The sequence below is a fragment of the Adiantum capillus-veneris genome, chromosome 26 (genome assembly GCF_014529385.1).
Source record: "Adiantum capillus-veneris isolate H3 chromosome 26, ASM1452938v2, whole genome shotgun sequence".
Taxonomy (NCBI): Eukaryota; Viridiplantae; Streptophyta; class Polypodiopsida; order Polypodiales; family Pteridaceae; genus Adiantum; species Adiantum capillus-veneris.
In genome coordinates this window covers 96742468-96767771 of record NC_140956.1, presented here as the reverse complement: position 1 = coordinate 96767771, position 25304 = coordinate 96742468, and the positions used below count along the sequence as shown (strand labels likewise).

The 25304-nt window shown below is 41.1% G+C and overlaps 1 protein-coding gene across 1 annotated transcript; it reads left to right on the top strand.

Moving 5' to 3' along the window:
- The first annotated feature begins 733 nt into the window (after positions 1-733).
- Positions 734-23675, top strand: LOC147423866 (putative pentatricopeptide repeat-containing protein At3g13770, mitochondrial). Its single transcript, XM_086501522.1, has 5 exons — positions 734-979; positions 2592-2763; positions 5500-5711; positions 22210-22367; positions 23510-23675. Exons 1-5 carry the CDS (start codon positions 734-736, stop codon positions 23673-23675), a joined length of 954 nt encoding a protein of 317 aa, XP_086357648.1.
- The last annotated feature ends 1629 nt before the right edge of the window (positions 23676-25304 follow it).

The window sequence follows — 25304 nt, the reverse complement described above, 5'->3', positions numbered from 1 at the left end:
CCCCCTCCTTCCTAGGGATGTGAGAAGACTTTTTAGTCTTCCCATGACCATCCAATATTTCCCCTACTTTGGCCTTTGGACAATACAATTAAAATTAGGAACTTTAGCCTATGTAAGTCTTGATGGGGTTGAACCTTAGGTCTTTTAAGACCCATTGAAGCACATTGCTCTTTTGCAGATTGTCCCCCTTTGGATCCCTGACAGAGATCGGTCTAGTATCCTTACCAATATTCTAGCTTTTACTCCCCTGGTACTCCCCCTTAAATGATCAGTTTAACATGAGAAAATCATTTGGGAGTATTAGATATTAGTTTTTATGACAAGTTCTATCCAAAAGAAGAATTTATGGACTTCTAAATGTCCGGTGTAGGTCACGCTCAAGGGATTTCCTATTTGGATTCAGAGCCATATTAACTCCATTGTTGTCGTGTGGGGTAGGGTACTATTCACCCCGAAATTGTAGCGGATAAAGTTAGGACTGGACATTAAGGTGTGCATCTTATAGAATATAAGTAAGCCTATTCCCAAGTATATGGATCTAAATATGGGGAGTTTTGGAGCATACCGATATGATTTAGCATTTTCTTTGATTCCAAATGCTTGCTATAAGTGTTGCAAAATTTTGCACTATGTTAGGGATTGCCTCAAGGTGGTAAATGTCCCTATTTTAAGGATAAAGACAACTTGGAGGCGAGTAACAAGAGAGGTCAAGCCTTCTAAAAATGGTACTAGGATGGAAGCAAAGACCAAGGAGCATGATGGGACATGCAGGGTGGCGGCTAAAAAGAAGGACAACACTGCAATAGAGGTGCAAGAGGAACCAACTGCGCCAGTTGGACCTCTTGGTGAGAAAAGCAAAGAGACTGACATCCCCTTTGAGGAGATGCAAGATAAACCTGAGTTGATTGGTAACACTGACTCAATGTTGCAAATGTCTAGCGAATTGGGCTGGCCTGAGCCGATTGCAAGTGATGCTCAGGTTCTCAAAATATACCTCATCAGTCATATTGGCAAGGGTAAGGGGAATAAGGCCAAAATTAAAAATTTTAGTTTGCTTAAGAAACAGAGGAAAAAAAGATGATTCATCAAGTTCCTTCGTAGAGAGGTTGGTCCCTAATGCTCTGATCGAGGGGTTTTCTATGAGAAATCTTTCTCCTTTGTGGCAACCCTAAGATAGAGATGGCTTCTTTGGTGGGTTACAATCTCAAGGTTTCTCCCTTTGTCTACTGATGTGTGGGTTGTAGGAAGGTGCCATGGCTTGGTTGGAGCATGGCTCACATTATAGTTTTTTGTTTTGGTTTAATATATATACACTCACTATTGTGAATTTTAAAAAAATAAATCATGCTTACTTCGTTAGCATATAGAGGGATTTAAAAATCTTGCAAGACATTCATCCACCTGGCATAAATGATATTTTTATATTGGTTGCAATCATCGCAGGCAGAATCCAAGTGTGAAGCGAGGAATAACCTATGCAGGCATCTTGAAGGCATGCGGCTCCAGGAAGAATCTAGGTGAAAATCAAGGGCCTCTCTCCAGATGCAATCATTAGCGATACGCCATCATCTTGTTGCTCTATTTGCCTACGACTACCTCCACCATGTCTAGTCTTTTATCTAGTCTCAATCTGCGTCACCTTTCCTCATCATGATGGCGAGCTGCATGAAAACGACAACAAAAAAGCACTCACTACTCATGTGCACCCTGTCTAGTCATTTATCCAGTCTCATCCTGTGTTACCTTTCCTCATCATGATGGAAAGCTGCATGAAAACAACAATAGGAAAGCGCTCACATGTGATGGTCCTCGTACTCAAAATGTTGATAAGAAACTCCTTGAATCTAAGCAGCTCTCTATTGCAGAGTGCAACTCCTTGAATTGAGGCATGTCTCGACCCAGCAGTAGGGCAGCAACAACTCAAAGAGAATTCATGATGAGACCGTGTGCTCCGTGATGCTTTGATCAAATATGTATGTCAAATGTGGGACTCTCACAAAAGCACATAAAGTTCTTGATGGATATCCTTTCCAAGATTATCTTTTTAGGACCGTGGATTAAATATCTTTAAGCATCACTGGTATATTTTTAGTCAAAGGCTATTGAAAAAAAATGTCATACATGGCACTATCTTGGTCAATATGTATGCCACATGTGGTGCGCTTGAGAAAGCACAAAAAGTGCTTGGAGGAGCTTCCTGTCCGGAATGTCGTCTCTTGGATTGCAATGACTGCGGGATGTGCACAACAAGAGTAGGACCAAAAAGATATAGGCTGTTTTCAATGGATGCAAAGCAATCTCTCTCTCTATATCCCCATGTAAGGATCACTTGGAATCGGTATACGCAAAACAGGAGCATGGCCAGAAAGATCTAGGCTGTTTTTAGCTTCCTATCAAGAGTGTAGACTCTTCAAATGTAGTGCTTGCGGGATTTTTTGCACAAGAGAAAGCTCTAGTCTATTTTCAGTAGATGTGAACCAAGGGCCTCTCTCCAGATGCAATCACCTACTCATGTATCTTGAAGGCATGTGTCCCTACACAAGATGTTGATATGGGCACAAAAATTCACAATTATATTGTGAGTTCTATAGAGGCTGTTGAATAAAGATATCGTGTTTGGCACTGTCTTGGTTGATGTATATACCAAATGTCGTGCGCTTGAGAAAGCACAAAAATTGCTTGGGGAGCTTCCTGTCCAAAATATCGTCTCTAGGATATCTATGCTGGATATGTATGCCGAATGTGGTGCCCTCACCAAAGCACGTAAGTTCTTCATGGGCATCCTTTTTGGAATGTCTCTTGCAGTGCTTTGATTACAAGATGAAAGAGACTTTGATGCAAGCGTAGGCAATTGCATGTGGAGCAAGACCTTCCGTTTCCTCCAGTATCATGTTTGTTTTGAGTAGTTGTTTTCAGTGGATGTAGAGCAAGGGCCTCTCTCTAGATGCAACCACATACATGTGCATCTGTAAAGCACTCAAGACGTTGGTTTGGGCTTAAACATTCACTCTAATATTGTTAGTAAGTGGATGTTGCAAAAAACTACCATGCCTGGCAATGCCTTGGTTGATATGTATTCCAGATGTGGTGCTCATGTGCGGGATGTCGTGTTTTGGAATGCAGTGATTGTAGGTTATGTCCAACAACGGCCGGGCCAGCAAGCTCTGAACTATTTTCAGTGGGTGCAAAGAGAAGGCCTTTCTCCATACGCTCTCACCTACGTGTGCATCTTGTAGGCATGTCACTCTATGCAAATTGCTCCCAAAAAGAGATGTGTGCTTGGCATTGCCTTGGTCAATATGTATGACAAATGTTTTGTCTGTTGTTGACTATCGTGTCGCATTGCAGGGAGGGGTCTAGGGTTTTTAAATCCTTCGTTCTTGGCTGTTAATCATCATGTCGCACTGTAGGGAGGGGTTTAAGATTTTTAAATCCTTCGTTCTTGGCTATTGTTGACCATCGTGTCGCATTGCAGGAAGATTGGATTTAATAGATTCTCCGTCTCTGGTTGTTGCTGACCATCGTATCACACTGCAAGGAGGGGTTAGGTATCTTACATCCTTCACTCCTGGCTGTTGAGGACCATCGCATTGCACTATAGGTTGATTGGATTAGTAATAAATTTTTCATCTCTACCTGTTTTGTTGACCACCGTGTCGCACTATAGAGAGGGGCTAGGTATTTTAAATCCTTTGTTCATGGTTGCTGCTGACTACCACGTCGCACTGCAGAGAGATTGGTTTTAACAAATTTTTTGTCTTTGGCTATTGCTGATGTTTAGATATTTTGTTGTTGGTTGTTATTATTGTCCATAAAATATTTTTGTTTTTTTAATTTACAATCATATATGTCAAATTTATATTTATTCTAGATCTACCTTAATTTTATTTGCTTCATGTATTTTCAAGCTTCAATCATGGTAGAGACAAAGTTAATGCGTCAACATCACGAAATCATTTGTGATGCATTAGTTTTATCTCTATATGGAGCTTCGGACAATCATTTGTGTCGGGCATTTGATCCACTATAGGCAAAGTTCGATGATTTCGTGCTTGAACTTGTGGAGCAGTGCTAGTCGAAACTGTGCAGTGCATTCCCTGTTTCATTTGACCCAGCTCTGTGCAATAATGGAGTAATGCATAACACAGTAAAGCAATTATTGAGCCAGGTCACTAGAAGCTTTGAGAGTAAGGTTCATTCAAATATCAAATCCAAACCGGGAATCAAAGAGCGAATGTAGCTTGTGGCACAACTACATTCAGAATTGAAGAGCAAGGATAAGGTCGAAGGATCTTCTAAACTTCCTAGGATAGAAGAGGATTTGCCTCCTCTTTCAGGTATCAAGCCCTTAGCTCACATGTGGATGATACTACATGTCCTCTTGTCCTACACTTACTTGGGGATCATTCTATCTTTCACCTGCAAGCACCCCAAGTAGGTAAAGGATGTTTTGCAAATGGGAAACAAGTTTCAGTGGCCCATCCTCTCTTCAAAGATCTTGTCTATGCGGCAAATATCTACAAGGACCAAATAGGAAGCAAGCAAACTTTACAAATAGTGCTAGAGGAAGCAACTGCTACTGCTGTCCAACACCGTGGCATGATATTGCCCCATGCTCTTGTTCGTTATAGAAAAGGCACATGTTGATTTTCAAGCTTTGGAATGGAGGTCACCTTGAGTAGTGGATTCAGACATGTCATCATGATGGAAGCAAGCCTGCAATCAGAGAGTTTCAACACACATGTGGAACTGTACAACAGTTCATAAACAACATTTTGCCGATTTGCAACGCTCTTCTGTAAACGATAAAATTTGTGCATAGTCACGACTTCATTCACAACAATCTACACACTAAAAATATTCTACTACATTTTGGCAAGCGAGGAGTGATGCTGGGATCGCGGACTGGGGACAAAATACACCATCAAACACTTTGGTAACATTTCCCAAGCTGCCAAATCTCAACCCTCAAACTAGAGCTCAATTTTAGGGAGATTATCCATGGACTACCCCTGAAAATATCAGCACCAATCCTCCTTTCACCAAAGCATCTTATATATATAGTCTCTCATATATTCTTAAACGCTTGGTTACGTGTATTCCAAAGCACTTTGAGGTTCTCAAGCACAAATTTTATGAAATGTAAACAAACATCTTACTAGTGAAAATTTATCCAGACCCTTAGATAGGCCTGAAATATGGGATTTAAGCCTTTGTTTGAATGGAGCCCATAATGTTGGCTATCATGTTGTAACTGAATCTGGCTTGAGGCCTATTGATGATGTTTAAGCCAGTAACAATATTTTTTGCCATTAATGGTGTGCAATGTGTGGTGATATTTCAAACTAGATCTTTAATTGTATTTTTAGTTAAGTTGTTAAAGTTCTTTAAGTTAGGGCTTTAAAGTATTTCAAGTTGGATTGCCAAAATCCTCTAAAGCATCTCTCTTTTCGAAGTGTTAAGGCTTCGCTCATTAAAGTTTATTGTTTCTCATTTCAGATATGGAAGATATTGCTTCCAACCAGAATGCACAACAACCTAAAGATCCTTTGTTTGATCACGCATTGGCACAACAAATTTATGAAGAGGAAGAGATTTGGGTGGCTCAAGGAGATCTTAGGGCTTTGACTGCGTTCCAAGAGGAAGAATCAGAACTTCAAGGGACACCACTGAATTACAGACAATGCAAACAGCTATGCCCAAATCATTTTGTATGCATTACATTATTAATTAGTGGAAATGGTAACGCTTCCGCTCCCTTAAAAGTTTCAAATTTTGCAACACAGTCCTCGCGAGAAATATCCTTTCAAGATTTATCCAAGTATACAGATTGCCATCAAATAATAATCAAGTGGCAATTTACTTTGTGCAACAATACTATTGTTATTATGCATTACGGCTCAAAGTAAATTGGAACGATCGTCCCACTACAAGAGGCATTGGCAAAGGACGCCCGGTCGAGAAGATTCATGCAAGGGAAGCCAATTAAGAAGACCCTCCTCTCGCAAATGAGGCTACACATATTTGCCCGAATAAACCGTAGTCATTGAGCAGCTCGCAACCCAAGGTGTGGATTTGGCAAGTCAAGGAGAGACCCAACCATGCTGGACGCTCGTATAAAAGAGCTAGAAAGAAAGTTAGCATGGTACGAGGCAAGATATGGGCTTGTGATCGAAGAAGAGATAGGCAACGCGGGTCCAAGCAATTCATTCGGCAACTCAAAATTTCGTGTATCTCATCTTTTAGGGGATCCAACCCATGATCAAGCCCTCAAAATAAGATGGAGAGAAAGAGAGACAATGAGAGAGGGAGGAAGAGAGAGAGACAGAGAGAGAAGAAGAGAGAGAGACATTTTGAAGCTAAACTCCACACAACTTTTGCATTAAAAAATTAATTGAGAATATAGTACAAACTTTAAAGCTAATATGTCCCCTCAATCACAGGCACCATGTCATCAATTTCTTCGACATTTGAACATTCCGAATCAATATCTTCCGGGTTCCATTTCATTTCATCATCGAACTTGAGCTCATTTGCAATTGCTTCGTGCATTTGAAAACCTCTGAAGCTTTCTTCAGTGGCACGTGTGGCTAACTTTGATGCTTATGCATAAGTCACATGTTACAAAATATGTACACCAAGTCCGTAGCTCGTTTAGGACTTAATCGATTTTGTTTTTTAGTATGCACAAAAGCAAATGAAGACCAATCTCTTTTATAGCTACCACTTGAGGTGGTAAAACAGACAATGCTCTCACAACCACATGTGAAGTTCCACTTTTTTCCACCAAACTAGTGCGCTCATCATCTTCATAGCATCTATATGCCAAGGATCTCCAAACATTCCTTCTCTGCTAGTATAGGCCATCTTCTGTGTATATGCCACCTGTCCATTCACATTGCCTAATAGTTGGATACACACTTTCTTGAAATTGTTGATCACTTCATTGTTTGAAGAATGATCGTGCATCTGGAACTTGGGATCTATGACGAACCTTGCTCCATGTAAAGGAGTATGCAACAGCTCCCATCATCTTTTGACAAACGACATCATCATGGCTTTCTCTTTTCTTGTATAAGATGTACAGTCTTTTAACGTGAAAAAGGCTTCATTCATGTACCAATAAAACCGTCCAAAGATAGAGGCTTCTTTGTCCACTAATTGTATCAGATGAGTGAAGGGTTCTGTGACAGTAACAATTTTGTCTATATTTCTCCAAAAAACAGAAGAGTTGACAAGTCAATAGAATTTAGAAGTAGCAGGTTCATACTTGGGATATTTATGAAGCCAAATGTCCCATCTTCTATCTGCCATTGTTTCAACAAGGGCTGCTTTAACCTACTATAGTATAGAGAGAATGTAATACGCTGTCACAAAATGGGTCACACAAAACATTTGTAAATTTTTTGTTGGGGACTTTGTTCTAAATAAATCATAAGAAAATGAATGCTCTCTTATAAACTTCACCAAGTGGTTTGCATCTAGAAGAGTTTGCTTAATAGAAGGTGTTGGGATTAAAGCCCAAGTGGCCTCTTATACGGATATGGCCGCCCGCCCGCCTAACTCACTTACCTCTAACTCTTTGTATATACTCACATATACTTTTGTGGATAATAAGGTTTTTGGAAGATAACCCTTCAAACAGAGTTCTCTGCGTATTGTGTACTTTGTAAGCTCTCTATGTATCTGTGTGTGTGTGTGTGTGTGAGTCGATCCACGCTCCGCTCCGCGACTTCAATTGGTATCAGAGCACAGGAGATAGTCTTTTCAGACTCAGTGAAGGCTATGTTTCTCTTAATCACTTTGCCAGACAGTTGGGATACTTTTCGTACAACGTTAAGTAATTATGTCGCGCCAGAAGGTCTTACAAGTGCCAATGTAGAAGGCAGCTTGCTCATAGAGGAAGTGAACAGGAAGAACATTGACAAAGGCAAATTCAATAGTGCTTTGGTCGTTCGAGGAAGACAACAGTCTAAAGAGAAGAAGGGTAAGAAGGCACAAAACCGACGTAAGTCTCGTGACTCGAAGTCAAAGGATGACATAGAATGCTACCATTGTGGCAAGAAGGGTCACATGAAGAGAGACTGTACGAAGTGGAAACAAGAAAAAGGCAAAACAAAGAGTTTTGAGCAAGATGAAAAGAAGAGTTCAGTGAAGATTGAAGAGGTGAATGTCACAGGATCTAGTTCAGACAGTGATTCTCGTATAGCAGCTGGTGACATCTTCCTCACAACAAATCTTGATTCTACTTTCTTAACTGCAGAGAAAGGACATGCTATGAGTGATTGGATTACCGACTTAGGGGCATCTTTACATGTTTCTCCGCACAAAGACTGGTTTACATCATATGTGACTACTAAAGATTATGTCAGACTTGGCAATGAGCAGGTTTGTGACATACTTGGAGTGGGAGATGTGCAGTTGAAGTTTCAGAATGGCTCTTCTTTATGGCTCAAGAATGTCAGACATGTTCCAGCAATTCGAAAGAGCTTGATCAGTACAGGGAAGTTGGAAGATGCGGGTTATGTGACAGTCTTTGGGAACAATGCTTGGAAGATCTCCAAAGGTTCGATGACTATAGCACATGGCAGCAAGTCAGGAACTCTGTACACTTTACATGTTTCAGAGGTTAAAAACCATGTAATTAATGTGATTGAGCAGCCAAGTGTGTCATTGTGGCATCGTAGGTTGGGACATATGTCAAAAAGAGGAATGTAAATACTTTCTCATTATGGTTATTTGCCTGGATTTTCATTTCAAGATTTTGAGTTTTGTGAGCATTGTGTTTATGGTAAGCAAACACAGGAACCGCACAGATCAAAGAGGAAGCGTAGGGACGAACGGTTAGCTCTTGTGCACAGTGATCTATGCGGACCAATGCCTCGTTTGTCACTAGGGGGAGCAGCGTACTTTTGTACATTCATAGATGACTATTCTCGCAAAGTATGGGTTTACTTCTTGAAGCACAAGGATGAGGTGCTCAAGGTCTTTAAGACATTCTTGCAGCTTGTGGAGAATCAGAGTGGTCAAAATCTGAAGTGCTTGAGAACTGACAATGGTGGAGAGTACGTTTCCAAAGCTTTTCAAGACTTTTGTGAAGCAAAAGGGATAAAGCGGGAACTTACTGCACCATACAATCCTTCACAAAATGGAGTTGCAGAACGTATGAATAGGACCATACAAGAGAAGGTCAGAAGCATGTTGTCAAATGCTGAGTTGCCCGATGGATTTTGGGCGGAAGCAGTGGCTACAGCAATCCATTTGATCAACAGGTCTCCTAGTAGGGTTCTGGATAAGAGTGCAGTGGCCGAGATGCTATGGAAAGGCAAGGCACCTTCGTATAAGCATCTGAGAGTCTTTGGTTGTGAAGCTTATAGCCATATTCCTAAGGAGTTCAGGAATAAGTTAGAACCAAAGAGCAAGAAGTGTATATTTCTTGGCTACAGAGAATCGGGCGAGATGGGTTACCGGCTTTGGGATCCTAAGTCTAGAAAACTTATTCGTAGCAATGATGTGCATTTCAATGAAGCCAAGTTTCACGCTAAGCCAGAGCAGACAAAGGAGATCAGAAGAGTTGTCTTCAGGGAAGATGGACCTAGTGTTAGCACATCAAGACAGCATGGTCAGGCTCAGGAATAGCCTTTAGTGGCAGAGAGGCAGAATCAGTTATGGTGAGACGTTCTGAGCGTGTCTCCAAACCACCTGATCATTATGTACCATCTCTAAATTATTTCATGCTCACAGATTGCGGAGAACCATCTTGTTACAAGGAAGCATTACAAATTGTTGACTCGAAAAAATGGCAGTTGGCCATGCAATCAGAGATGACGGCTTTGCATAAAAACCAGACATGGAAGCTAGTTAAATTACCACAGGGCAAAAAGGCTCTACCTTGTAAATGGGTTTACTAGTATAAGATCACCGCTCATGATAGTCAGCCAAAGTACAAAGCAAGGCTTGTTGCCAAGGGCTTTAAGCAAGAACAAGGCATTGACTTTGATGAAGTCTTCTCTCTAGTGGTCAAGATGACTACATTGAGATGCTTTCTTGCATTGGTTGCTATATTGGATTTGGTGTTGCACCAAATGGATGTCAAGATAGCGTTCTTGCATGGTGATTTAGATGTGGAAATTTACATGCAGCAACCAGAAGGGTTTGTTGAGAAAGGCAAGGAAGATTTGGTATGCCAGTTGTTAAAGAGTCTTTATGGCTTAAAACAATCACCGAGTGCATGGTACCATAAGTTCCACCAGCTTATGCTTTCTCAAGGCTACAAATGTAGTGAGTTCGATCACTGTCTATATACAAAGAAGGCTAAGGATGGCAGTTGGATGATCCTTATTCTATATGTGGATGACATGTTGATTGTTTGCTGGCAAACACTTGGAAGAAATTTCAGCTTTGAAGTCAAAGATGGCAAAATCGTTTGACATGAAAGACATGGGTGAGGCAAGTCATATACTTGGTATGCGCATTGAGAGAGACAGATCAAAGAAGCTGATTTGGTTATCTCAAACAGAGTATATTGACAAGGTTTTGCAACGTTTCAATATGGAGAAGGGAAAGGCATTGAGTGTTCCATTGCCACCATATGTGAAACTTAGCAAACAAGATTGTCCTGTGTCTAAGGAAGAAAAGGCTGAAATGGATAAGACTCCATATGCGTCTGCAGTGGGTAGTTTGATGTATGCAATGATTGCTACACGTCCGGATATTGCATTTGCAGTGGGAGTGGTTAGCAGATATATGTCAAATCCTAGCAAGAAACATTGGGAGGCAGTGAAAGGTATCATGAGATACTTAAAACATACAAAGAGTATGCGCATATGCTATGGTAGTCAGGATTTGAGTGTCAGAGCATACACTGATTCAGATTATGCAGGAGACTTGGATAAGAGGAGATCTACATCAGGCTATGTCTTTACATTGGCTGGAGGTGCCATATCATGGCGATCTCGATTACAAGATTGTGTTACGCAGTCTACTACAGAAGCTGAGTATGTTGCAGCAAATGAGGCATGCAAAGAAGTTATTTGGCTTGGGAGATTGGTAGCAGACTTGGGAATCAAAGTAGATATGCCAGAGTTATATTGTGATAGTCAAAGTGCTATACAATTGGCAAAGAATCTAGTGTTCCATTCGAAGACTAAGCATATTGATGTGAAATATCACTTCATTAGGGAAGTACTTGAAGACAAGCAGATACAACTGCTGAAAGATCCACACCAAGGACAATCCTGCTGATCTACTCACAAAGGGACTTCCAGGAGAGGGCTTTGTGCATTGTCGTGAGTTATTGGGCATTGGACAGATGGCAGCCATGTAAATCTTTGTACATTTATGTTCATAGATTTACAGTCACTTAAAGTGCCACATTGGACTTTAAGTGGGAGGTTGTTGGGATTAAAGCCCAAGTGGCCTCTTATACGGATATGGCCGGCCGCCCGCCTAACTCACTTACCTCTAAATCTTTGTATATACTCACATATACTTTTGTGGATAATAAGGTTTTTGGGAGATAACCCTTCAAACAGAGTTCTTTGCGTACTGTGTACTGTGTAAGCTCTCTGTGTATCTCTCTCTGTGTGTGTGAGAGTCGATCAACGCTCCGCTCCGCGACTTCAGAAGGAAATTTCCTAAAGTCCTTTAAGGCAGATTCAAAGTGTTAGCTGCACATGAAACCAATGTAATCTCTGGATACTTTGCTTTAATTTCTTTTCCAGCTGCTTTGTAGTTAGATACATTATCTATGACAATGACTATCACATTACGCTCATATACGCCAACACGATATCCACTAGTTATCGCTTCAAGAAAGATGGAACCTCTTGGAAAAAATCAGTATCACATTAATCAATGGTTTCTTCTAACAATTTTTCCAACCATCTAGAGAGATTTTTCATCCATACTGTGGCACATAATGAAGAGTTGTGCGCTTTAACATATTCTCTATTTAGTTTTCACTTTATCTAAATATTTTGTACGCCGTGCAAAATCCTTCTTCGTTGTGCTCATTAAAGAATCTTTGAAGATAGGATGTCAAATGACATTAAAAGGAATTCCACATGCAACAAATTCTTGCGTCCACTTAAGATGGAGTTCAAGCAGCTATTGTTTATCAAATGCCTGATGCAAAGTAGAACCACTTGGTGCAGGTTTTCTTCCAGTCCATGCTTCACTTCAGCTTATATTAGCAGAGCTTGCGGTAGGATTATAGCTACAAGCCCCATCAAAGGATGAATTACACCCTCCTTGACCTTGAGCAGGGGTTGAGGGACAGTTTGATCATTCTGGAGTGTCATCTCCACGTCTCTAGCATAGATGGAGCCATCATTTTCACTGCAATTAAGAGGTACTTCACATTAGCGACACTCGCAGTGCGATGCTCAAAAGTGAAAATCCACGGCGTCGCTATGGGCGTCCCTATTTTATTTGTTACATAGCGACGCTTATAGTGACATCGACAGGGGTAAAAAAGAAACCGAGAGTGTCTGAAAACTCAGATCTGAGTTTTCGGCGCTCAAGCAAAGAGGTAACCCGCGCTCTTCCTCTCTCTCTTTCTTCCCCACACACACACACAAACACACATACACGAGGAGAGAAAGGAGATCCAGACATGCTCCTTCCCTCTCCTCTCTCTCATGTTCCCTTCCCCTCTTTCTCTCTCTCTCCCTCTCTCTCTCTCTCTCACACACACACATTGTGTCTTTGAGAGAGAGAGAGAGAGAGAGAGAGAGAGAGAGAGAGAGAGATAGAGAGAAAGAATGCCTTCCACACACACACACACATGCATAAACAAAGAATGCATACACACACACATTGAGAGAGAGAGAGAGAGAGAGAGAGAGAGAGAGAGGGCGGAGGGGAGAAGATGAAAGAGAGAGGTAAGGGGAAAAAACAAAGAGAGAGAGAGAGAGAGAGAGATTAGGTTAAGATTTAAATTAAATTAGATTAAATTACATTTAGATTTATGTTTATGTTGAGTTTAAGATTAGGTTAGATTTAGATTTACGCTAGATTAAGATTATGTTAGATTTAAAATTAGGAAAGTATTAAAGATTAGCTAGCTATGTTAGATTTAAGTTAGATTACATTTAGGTTTAGGATTTAAGATTGGATTAGATTTAGATTTATGTTAATTTTAGTAAGTAAATTAGATTTAGGTTTAAGATTAAGACAAGATTTAAAATTAACTAGATTAAATTTAGATTTAAGTTAGAGTACATTTAGGTTTAGTTTAGATTTAAGATTAGATTAGATTTAGGTTTATTTTGAGTTTAGATTAGATTTAGGTTTATTTTGAGTTTAGATTAGATTAGATCTAGATTTATGTTTGATTTAAGATTAGATTAGATTTAGGTTAGATTTTAGTGCATGTCAATGAAGGCAAGCTTTGCCCAAAGAGCAAACACTAGTTACACAATAATATTTATATTCCCATCAGAATCCGACACCTATTAACTCACACACTAACCATATTCAATTAGCCACGAATCACCACATGTTCAATTAGGTTAGATTTAAAATTAGATTTTGGATTGAGTTTTTATATTAGAGTCTACCTTCGGGATTACGGTAAAAAAATTAGAGTTAGACGAACGGTGATCCCTCTCTTCCTCTCTACCGATGCGACCTTAAGTTGGAAAGCTTTCAACGACATGATACTCAGATTGGAGGCCAACATGTAATGTGCTAAGTAATCCCTCGAACAAGATCTTCTATGAAGAGATGTTAAGATGTTGTGAAATGCTACAGCTAGAGAAGAGGCAAAGGGGTTTTGTCCACTACATACACTATCATGTAGACGTGGCTATGTAGATTTTTCGTACCCACAAATATAGGCATTGACCAATAAAGATGAGATTATAACCCGGTGGTTTTGATCTCCGTGCACCTCTAGACCGAGGTGTGCGGAGATTGGGCATGACTAGAGAATGTGAGGTAGTTTACAGTGTGAACAAAGAAAGAGAGAGAGAGAGAGAGAGAGAGAGAGAGAGAGAGAGAGAGAGAGAGAGGGAGGGAGAGAGATAAAAGACGGAGGATGCCAATAGAAGAATTAAATTATGTCTAGGTTATAAGGTTTTTACCCTCATTATGAGTAGTGACAAGGATGTGGGACCGTCCAACCGAAACACCTATCTCTCAACAAGGATCTTATGTCCTTGTACTCAATGCAAGCATGTTGTGCAATGGACAAGACGCGTTTCTTTGCAGCACGTTTGCGAATTTTGCAAGTTCGATCCATCTATTATAGATCCAGTTATTGCCAATTATAACTCGTCGGACTCTGACGCTGGCCAACAGGCAGCAATCTTGCAACCCAATAGACGTGTTCTGTTAGCCTCTGACAGCTCGGAGGATGATCATGCAGACCACATTCCCAGAGGCGATGTTTGAGCCCGAGATCGATGAAAGGATCAAGACGATCATGGATTCAGAAAGTCTTATCTATGATGATATGAAAAGTGAAGCCGATACACCATTATATGATGGAGCACATGTGTCTAGATTAAAGGCGCTCCTGATCCTTCTCAACATACCGGCAAAGTTTGAATGGAGTGACACTAGCATTACAACGCTTTTCAGGTGATCTATTACAATGTGTTTACTTTAATGAAAAACTCTAGATGTATAATGATATGATAGCTTACTTACACAATTGTACCGCATTTTTTTTGTTGTGTAGATTGCTCAAAGAGCACATACTCACAGCTGATAATGTGATGACAAATTCCAGAGAGGAAGCAAGAAAGATCTTGCAAAACTTGGGGATGGATTTCAATTCGATTCACGCTTGTCCTAACGACTGCACTCTTTTCAGAGGGGAATACATAGACATGCAGAAGGGTCCGAAATGTGATTCTGAGAGATATCGAGTAGATCTCCACGGAACAAAAATTCCACAAAAGGTTTTGCGACATTTTCCTCTGCTTCCTTGCATCAAGAATTTCTTCGAATGTAAGTCCATGGCCGCCCTAGCATCATGGCATGAGGAGAATAAATCTTTGGATGGTGTGCTACGAATTCCTGTAGATTGTGCAGCCTGGAAACATATAGACGAAACATGGTCGGATTTTGCCAGGGAAGCTCGAAATTTGCGCCTAGGCCTGGCTATGGATGGTGTAAATCCATTTGGTCAAAGATCAATATCTTACAGTGTATGGCCCGTTGTCATTGTCAACTACAACATTCCCCCGTGGTTGACTACCAAGAAGGGGCACCTATGGCTAAGCTTGATTGTGCTGGGGCGGTATAAAGTGAAGAATATGGATGTGTATCTTCTTCCACTATTGGAAGAGCTACAACAATTGTGGATTGGCATAGAAGTGGTGGATATGAGACGACACACAGGTCGACGGAATTCTTTGATCATAGGCATTCTAATGTGGACCATGCATGACTATCCCGGACTAACAGAATGCTCAGGTGATTTACACTCAAACTCAAACACTGTAAATCTTGGTTTTTCTCAAGCTTATTTATTGTCATGTGTATACATGCAGGGCTTCAAACAAGCGGATACAGAGCATGTGTCACATGTGGACCTAGATTAAATGCACATCGGGCACCCTCATTGAAGAAGAAAATCTACGAAGGTCATCAAGCGTATCTTCCAGAGAATCATGTGTTACATGACGGCTTTTTGGGAAGAGAGCCATCCAGGATGTCTGCACAAGCATGGTTAGAGCAAAAGGAGACGTGTGATGACAGATTGCCCCTAAAGATGAAGCTCTATGGAACGAGTTACCATATTGACCCCGACTCATGATCAATCACTTGCTCGATCCAATGCACATATTCAAGAATGTGGGTAATCTGCTATGGGGCCATCTGACTGGCAAGAAAGATACTTTGGTAGCCAGGGTTGACCTTATAAATGTGGATCGTATGGAGCAATATTGGTCACAGACAGCATCCGATGGATCGATAAATAACCCTAAAGCGCCATGGATTTTCACAGGAGCCCAAGAACGCAAAGTAAAAGAGACCATTCGATTTTTGCGGACCCCCATTGGCGTAATGCACTCGCTCTGAACGTGTTTTACTAAAGAAGTAAAGCTTATCGGTTTGAAGTCACACGTCTGGCATAAAATGTGTCAAGTATGTTTGAAGTGGAATATATCATAGTGGGAATTGTTTATTAACAAATTCGTGTGTGGACTTTAATATCATTGTTGCACGTGTTTTGCAGTTTATTTTACTAGTGGCCATTGAGGGATGTTTGTCTCTTGACGTCCATAACACAATCTACAAACTTGCAAAGTTGGTGCAATGGATCTCACAAAAGGAGATCAATGTAGACTCCATACCATTCGCCAAACTAAACGTTGTGGAGGTTGTGTGCATGTTTGAAAAACACTTTCCTACTACCATGCTAACCATTCAAGTGCATCTTCTTGTTCACATAGTTCATGAGGTGGAAATAGCTGGCACAGTACATTCTAGATGGATGTTCTTTTTAGAACGTTTCATGAAAACGCTCAAGGGATATGTGTGTCACAAGGCACATCCGGAGGGTAGCATGGCAGAAGGTTGGCTAGTATCAGAGTCCCTAGTTTACATTGGAGAGTGGCTACACGAATTCGATAAAGCCCAAGACACGCTATGGAAAACCATAGATGATGAGCGCATATCTGGGATTGTCATGTGAAATCTCGGTGTTGAGAAGAAGATGATGGAAGATCTAGAGGCTAAAATCAACCGATTTTGCATGCTTCACAATCCAGTGATGCAAAAGTGGATTTCACAATATGAGGATGCAAAGCAAGAGCGACAAAGGGCACGAATCGAGTGGAGAAGGGGAAGACGACCACCGATGCATTATCTGGCGGGTTTGGAGATCCTACCAACATTCATGAGCTTAAGATGTTTGCACAACCAATTGAAAAGCGCACAACAGTGCGGTGAAGAAGTCACTGAGGAGGAGTGGGAGTACTCTCGGGGTTGTGTGACCAAGGTAAGTTTGCAATGTACGACTAGTGACTTTCTAGATGTTTGAACGGCCACTCATAATCTTTGTTGGTTGTAGTATAAGTCATACATAGCAGCATGGTGTAAAGGTCGACATTTTAGGGTGGAATGGATCAACAAAAAGCTTTTTACTCAAGATTGTGGAATTATGGAAAAATTTGAACAGTCTAGTCGACGACGGTCCTCTGATGCAGATCTTGTGGTGGCGGAACTCACTTAGTTCGGCACGCTACAAGAGATTTTGAGGATCGATTATAGAGGATTTTTTGTGGACTTGTTCCACGTGCAATGGTTCAAGATAATCATGGAGGGTTGCAATGCTACTGTGCGTAGAGGAGAGTCTGGTTTCCTTGAGGTGGATTCAACTAAGAAATGGATTGACCTAAGAGACACTTTCGTACTACCCGAGCATTGTGAACAAGTAAGTATGTAAATAGTTAACATCCAATTTTAGAAGTTATGTGCTTGGAAGCTCTCATGTAAGTTATGTGGCTCTGGCACGTGATATTTCATCCTACAAGGTTTGCATCAAATTGGTGGTACGTCATAGAGGTAGCCCCTCGTAGTGCACGGACGTATGAGGGCTACCATGTGCCAATCACAGTAGCATCAATGGAGGACATGGGAGGAGATGCTCAGTCAGAAGCCGTTGAGGTGGTGCCAGACGAGCATCAAGCTGCTACTCTCTATGGGGTGCATGTAGAGGATCTAAAATGAAACGGAGGACATCTGTCTAAACGGAGAGCTGTATATAGATATAGGGAGTTATGCTGAGCTATGCAAGGATGAGAGAGAGACCTCTTAAAGCCATAAATATTGTATTTGAACAATTTTGCTCCGGTTTATAATATATATTGTATTCACGTGGCTTTTTGTCAATTCTTGTCTATATGCATCATTGCGTCATTGTATATAATCGTCTTTGCATCTACTCCAGGTACGTATGCTCTAGATATGTTCTCACAAGCAGGGACAACGAGCACTGTGCTCCGAGTGCGATGGAGACTGAAGCTACAATCGCAAAGGAAGTGATATGTCTCTGCTCATAGATGCTGCTCATCCCACCGCTAGATCTAGTTGATCGGGTGAAAGAGACGCTAAGAAGCACTACCTGCTTCTTAGCATCTCTTTCACCCGATCAACTAGATCTAGTGGTGGGGCAAGCAGCATCTATGAGCATAGAGACGGATCACCTTCGCGATTGCAGCTTCAATCTCCATCACACCCAGAGCGTAGTGCTTTTACAAATTCACAAGAACTTCAACGAAATCTCTCTACAGAGGAATCCCTCCCCCTTTATGAGTCCTCTCTCTCTCTCTCTCTCTCTCTCTCTCTCTCTCTCTCTCTCTCTCTCTCTACTTGTCCATGTTTTCTTCTCCACTCATTCAATATTAAGATTAATTGTTCGTGTATTTTCTACAGGTATGGATGATGATGAGTTTCTTTCTTCTTTGTCACCCCAACAGAGGCAGTGGTACGAGGATCGTCATCGCTCTAGAGCACCATCACGCGTTCCTACTCCTTTAGCGTCTCCCTCTGTTTCGGAGCATTCAGTGCGCTCCGAAGATTTGGTCGACGAGATGATCTTCACACTCATCTAGGCACCGACGCTCTAGTGGTGGTGACGACGCTTGTTGTGGGGATGCCGTCGGCGATGCCTCGACACTGCTTCATGTTCGACGAGGCTCTTTACCTTCCCTTTCTTTGCTCGCCCCCACACAAGCCACGACATCGCCATCTATGCCAATTTTTGCGTGGTTGACGGCCATTCCTAGTAGCTACACACCACTATCTACTCCTTCAGGAGTCACCCTAGTCGACACTCCTCACTTCGGAGCCCAGACTCCAGTGGAGACACCTGACGTTCGTACCCCCATTGACACGCCGCTAGAGACCCCTGTCGAGACACCCAGGTTCACGCGTCACCGGCGAGAGGGCTTGCCTTACTCCGTCGACTTCAGCGGCGGCATCATCTTGGATGATGAAGGCAAGAAGGTGATCTCGTGCATGCGTGATCTTTGCTCTTGGTGTTTAGACACTACATACTAAACACCCAGAGTGAAGTACCAAGTGATTTAAAAGACAGAGTCATCAGCATGCATTACGAGTTTCCCGTTTCAACACGCGATGACCCCTTCAATGAAGACATGATGAAGGTTCAAATGCACGAATACTGCAAGCACAAGCGTTCTGAAGTGCAAAAAGCAATAAAGCATGGGTGGAACAAACCAGATTGGCTGGCCAAAGAAGATTGGAAGAATGCTGACAAGTGGAAGCAACAAAAGGAGGCAGCCAAAGCACGAGTAGAGACAGGGAGCTCGCACCACTTGGGGAGCGGTGGGTGGGCATCATTTGAGGCCGATTTTTTAAGTGTTTTTGCATTGCTCTTTAGGTTTGATAGTTTAGGGTTTAGGGGTTTTTAAATTCTAACATAATGGATTCTTTGTATGTTTTGACAGTGGTCGATGACAGGACGTGACCCCACACCGTACGAGCGCGAGTACACAGGCAGGAAGGGTATAAATTCCCTGATGGACATTCTGAGTTCTCGCGGCAACATGATTAGTATTAGGGTTTACTCTTTTCTATTTGTTGTATTGTTTTATAAATTATATGTTTATACTTACAGAAAGCTGTCTTATTGTTTTTTTTTTTTTGCAGAATCGGATAGATACGGCGCTTGGACACTATGAGACGTCTGATTAGACGATGTTAGTCTAGCTGTAGCTAGATAGCATTAGTTTCCTTTTTTCATAGCATATGTATCATGAGATAACGTGTATACGTCTTTTTGTAACTATTGAAAAATCATGTATATTTTCTCAATAATAACAATGGTGTTGTAACTATTACATTTGCAAATTTTAACAATCAAGTGATTTTCCCTATGATGTGTACAATTGTAATTGATTTAATTTCATCAGTTTTGTATCTTTATTCTACAAACAATACTATGGATGACGGAGTTAATGGTTATATTGTCTTGTGGGTGACTACTTTGGGTCTATACCTAAGCTTGCACTTTCTTTCAAAGGTGAATCTGGGCTTATCTTGGATTCATTTATGTTTACTCTATTATTGAAACATTCAATATGGTTGATGGGTGGCAGGGCATTCAATGCCCTGCCACCAAAAATTTTTACTCTCGGGTGTCGCTATATAAGGCTATGCAGTGTTGCTATGAACGTCGCTATAGGTAGCTTATAAGAGTCACTATGGTCGTCGCTATATAGTTATGGCCATAGCGATGCATATAGCGACGCTCATAGAAACGTTCCCGTATCGACGCTATAGCGACGGTCTTAGCGACACCGGGAAGTATAAAAACCCAATGTATTTTTGGCGCTAAAATCATCACAAGTGCACACAACCTCTTGTAGTGTTTGGGACCTCCCTTTTTTCCCTCAAAATGTGCTCTCTTTGCTCTGAGCGCCCACTCATGAAATTTTTCTTCAATACCTCTTGGGGGGTTTTTGCAAGCCATCACGTTTCCAGGAATTTTAAACACATGTTATTTTATCCTATTATAAATACCATTTTTTTTTCAAGTGTGAGCTTTCACTCTATACCTAAATCATGATAAATAAATCGCTTAATCTATCTCAATAGCTTCCAGACGTGAGCAAACTCTACATAAAGCAAGATATCTTTAAAATCCTACTTTACTTACCTCCAAGTGTGAGTGTAACTCCACACATGGAAAGAAATCAGAATTCACTACTTATCTAAATCTCTTCTAAATGTGAGAATACCTCTACACAAAGCAAGAGATTATTATTTAATCTACCTAAATTGTCTGCAGTGTGAGTATTACTCTACACATGGCAGACAATCATTAGATAAATCTAGCCTAAGTTAGTTCCAAGTGTGAACATATTTCAACACACAACAAGTAACTCCTAATTTTAACTATCTAACTTAAGTTACTTCTAAGTGTGAACATAGTTCAACATAAAGCAAATAACTGCTATCTTAAATCACTTCCAAGTGTGAGTTTCCTCTACACAAGGCAAGTAATCACTAAACACTTTACTTAATTTACCTCCGAGTGTAAGTTATACTTCACACAGAGTAGATAAATTTTAAACTCAAAACTCCATAGCCTTAAAAAAACTACATTTAACTACTTTAACTTTTTATCCTACGCTCTAACTTTTTACTAAAAAGAATATATAACTAAATTTAAAATGGTTTTTTAAGTTTTTTTTTTGATGTTGTAAAGCTCACCTATAGATGAATAAGGGGGAAGAGAGATCAATAGAATGAGGAAAACAACCCGTGTTCATGGTATGTAAATGACTATATTTCGATCGAAATACTTATTTAAAAATTATACGATGCAATGTTTTTGTTGTTGTGGCACCATATAACACAACCAAATAAAGATAGGTATCCTATAATATGCCCGTTTAACGCATATTATACGTACCCCGTATAACGTACAATGCAACTTAGCACAAGACTATCATATGGGTAAGAGAATTCGTGCAATCAATTGGCGCTGCTTGGCAATGCATTGTTCCATATGTATGTCAAATGTGGTGCCATCATGGAAACATGAAATGTCATTATAGGTATGCTCTTCACTTGAAATGCGTTGTCTGCAGAATACGCCCAAAACATGCTTGAGGAGCTTCCTTTCCCGAGTGCCGTCTCTTGGAGTGTATTGATTAGGGGATACACAAAACATGAGCAGGGTCAGAAATCTCTTGGCTGTAATCAGCAGATGTAAAGGGAGGGCCTCTCTCAAATGAAACCACATAAGTGTGCATCTTGTAGGCATGTTGTTGTATGCAAGATGCCGACATGCGCTTATAAATTCACTCTAATATTGTTAGTCAGGGGTTGTTGCAAAACTTTTCCATGCTTGGCAATGCCTTGGTCAAGACTTATGCTAAATGTGGTGCACTTCATAAAGCACAAACGTGGCTGTGGATCTTCTTGTCGTGAATGCCATCTCTTGGAGTGCATTGATTGCTAGATACGTGCAACAGGAGCAGGGCAGGAAAGCTCTCAATTTTTTTCAGCAGATGCATAGCGAGGGCCTCTCTCTAGATGCAATCACATAAGCATGCATCTTGAAGGCACACAAGATGCTGTTGTGGGCTTAAAAATTCACTCCGATGTTGGTAGTAAGGGGCTATTGAAAAAATCTTCCATGCTTGGCAATGCCTTGGTCGATATCTATGCCAGATGTGGTGCTCTTGTGTGGGATACCGTCTTTTGGAAAACATATAGATTGCAGGATATGCGCAACAACATTTGGGTCGACAAGCTCTGGGATATTTTCAACAGGTGAAAAGCGAGGGCCTTTCTCCAGATGCTATCACCTACGTGTGCATCTTACAGGCATGTGGATCTATGAAAATTGCTCTCAAAAAGAGATGGCGTGCTTGGCAATTCCTCGGTCTATTTGTATGCCAAATGTGGGACACTTCAGCAAGGGTTGTTCATAAAAAATTTTGTGCTTGGCAATGCTAAATATGGTACACTTCAAAAAGTACAAAACGATCTTGAGGAGCTTCCTATTCCCAATGCCGTCTCTTGGAGTGCATCGATTGCAAGTACGTGCAACAGGAGCAGGGACAGAAAGCTCTCGGCTGTTTTCATCGGATCCAAAGCAAGGGACTCTCTCCAAAGGCAATCACATACGCGTTCATCTACAAGACACGTGTCTGTACACAAGATGCTGATATGGGCTTAAAAATTCACTCTGATGTTGTTAGTCATGGGTTGTTGTGGAAAACTGTTGTGCCTATATGTAGGCCATATGTGGTGCTCTTATGTGGGATGTCGTCTTTTGAAATGCATTGATTGCAAGATATGCCCGACAACGGTTGGCCAGGAAGATATGGGCTGTTTTGAATAGGTGCAAAGCGATGGCCTTCTCCAAATGCTATCACCTACGTGTACATCTTGTAGGCATGTGGCTCTATGCAAGAGGCTCTCTAAAAGAGATGGAGTGCTTGTCACTGCCTTTGTTGATACGTACGTCAAATGTGGGACACTTTCACTAGGGCTTTTTCATAAAATTGTCATGCTTGGCAATGGCTTGGTTGATACGTATGCTGAATGTGGTGTACTTCACAAAGCACAAAACGTGCTTGAGGAGCTTCATGTCCCAAATGACATCTCTTCGAGTGCAGTGATTGCGATAATGTACGCCAAATGTGGGACACTTCAGCAAAAAAATGTCATGCTTGGAAAACTCTGATATTGTTTGTAAGGGGATGTTGCAAACAATTGCTATGCTTGGCAACGCCTTGGTCGATATGTATGCCAGATGTGGTGCTCCTGTGCGGGATGTCGTCTCTTGGAACGCAATGATTGTAGGATATGCCCAACAATGGCCGGCGAGCCAGCAAGGTTTGGGCCCTTTTTAGCACATGCAAAGCGAGGGCCTTTCTCCAGACGCTATCACCTCCCTATGCAAATTGCTCTTGAAAAGCGATGGCGTGCTAGGCATTGTCTTGGTCGATATGCATGCCAAATGTGGGACACTTCAGCAAGGACTGTTTTAAAAATTTTTCGTTCTTAGCAATGGCTTGGTTGATACGTATGTTGAATGTGGTGCACTTCAAAAAGCACAAAACCTGCCTGAGGAGCTTCATATCCCTGAAGCCGTCTCTTGGAGTGCATTGATTGCAAGATACACGAAACAGGAGCAAGGACAGAAATCTCTCCGTTGTTTCCAGCGGATCTGAAGCGAGGGCCTCTTTCTAGATGCAATCACATACGCATGCATCTTGAAGGCATATGTATGTACACAAGATGCCAATGTGGACCTCCCTCCATATGGTATCACCTACATGTACACATTGCAGGCATGTGTCTCTATGCAAGAGGCTGATAAGGGCAGAAAAAATCAGCTTTTTATTGTTGTTCAGAGGCTGTTGAAAAAAGACGTTGCGCTTGGCACAAGCTTGGTCAATAAGTATGACACGTGTGTTGCGCTTGAGAAAAGTGACGGTTTCTCACCAACCGAAGTCTCTTGGAGTGCTTTTATATCCTGTTATGCCAAGTGCAAGGGTAGGCGAGGAAGCTCTGAAATTAATTTCAAAGATGCAATATGACATGGGCATGTTCTTCATGTATGACAATTTTTCTTGAAATGTTGCTGTCGAATGCATTAAATGATGGGAATGGCATCTCTTTCAATGCATTGATAGTGAGATCATACACACCGCAAGAGCAAGCCCATAAAGCTCTAGGCTATTTTCATCTTTCTACTTGTATTGTGAACTCCTTGAATGCACTCACTATGGGATGTGCGCAACAAGAGCAAGGCCAATGAGCGATACATGAAAGAAGTTGTGCTTGGATTTGCCTGGAACTATGTGTACATCATATATGGTACTCTTCAGAATGCATGAAAAGCGCCCTAGGAGCTTCCACTCCGCCTCAACTATCATGTTTGTTCAGAGCAGTGCTGTGATACGGAAGGTTAAATGCAATCTGCGTGCATCGACGATAATCGCGCGGTGAGTAAGCATTACCATTTTTTTATTTTTGACACTGAGAACGCAGCTAATGAACGCATTGAAAATTGCACGCATTCGTGAGAATGGCACGTTCCCTTGTATTATAAAAATTGGGGAGGACTGTGCAAACTCCCCCATGCAAGGAGACTTGCATGTTTTTTTTTTTGAAACATAAAAATGGAACACCAAACAATTAATAACATTGACATCTTCTATTATTACAAACATTGACCTTGACAAAACTCTAACCCTCTTTGTGGTTTTTTGCGAAGTACACCTCTGTAACACTATGATCAATATCCCAAACATTCTCTCAGGTAAAAAAATCTAGCACGCTTTGATGAAACTCTCTCTCTCTCTCTCTCTCTCTCTCTCTCTCTCTCTCTCTCTCTCTCTGCTTCATTTTAATGTCTCACCTCCCAATTAATAACTATCTTGAGACATAATTAATAGCATCAAATAATAGAATTTGTCGATTTTTTCCATTTAAGAAATGTTGAAGTGGCATATACAAATGACAAGAATTCAGACAATAGAACGAGTTTGAATCAAAGAATTGATACAATCTAAAATCTAAAAACATATTTAGACATATTAGCACTGGGACATGAAGATCATCGCGTTGTCAAAATAGGATTATGTTAACTCAAAGTAATAAGATTTGTGGAAAACAAAGCACAAGCGCTCTCTCTCTCTCTCTCTCTCTCTCAACAGTTCTCATCTAGGTTCTTGTTTTCTCTTACCCTTGGACCCACTTCAATTCAATACAAATATGGCTAACGAAGCACTCTACATACTACATACTACTGGGAAGACTTAAACAAAAATACCATACATGGGAATATTCCCTTG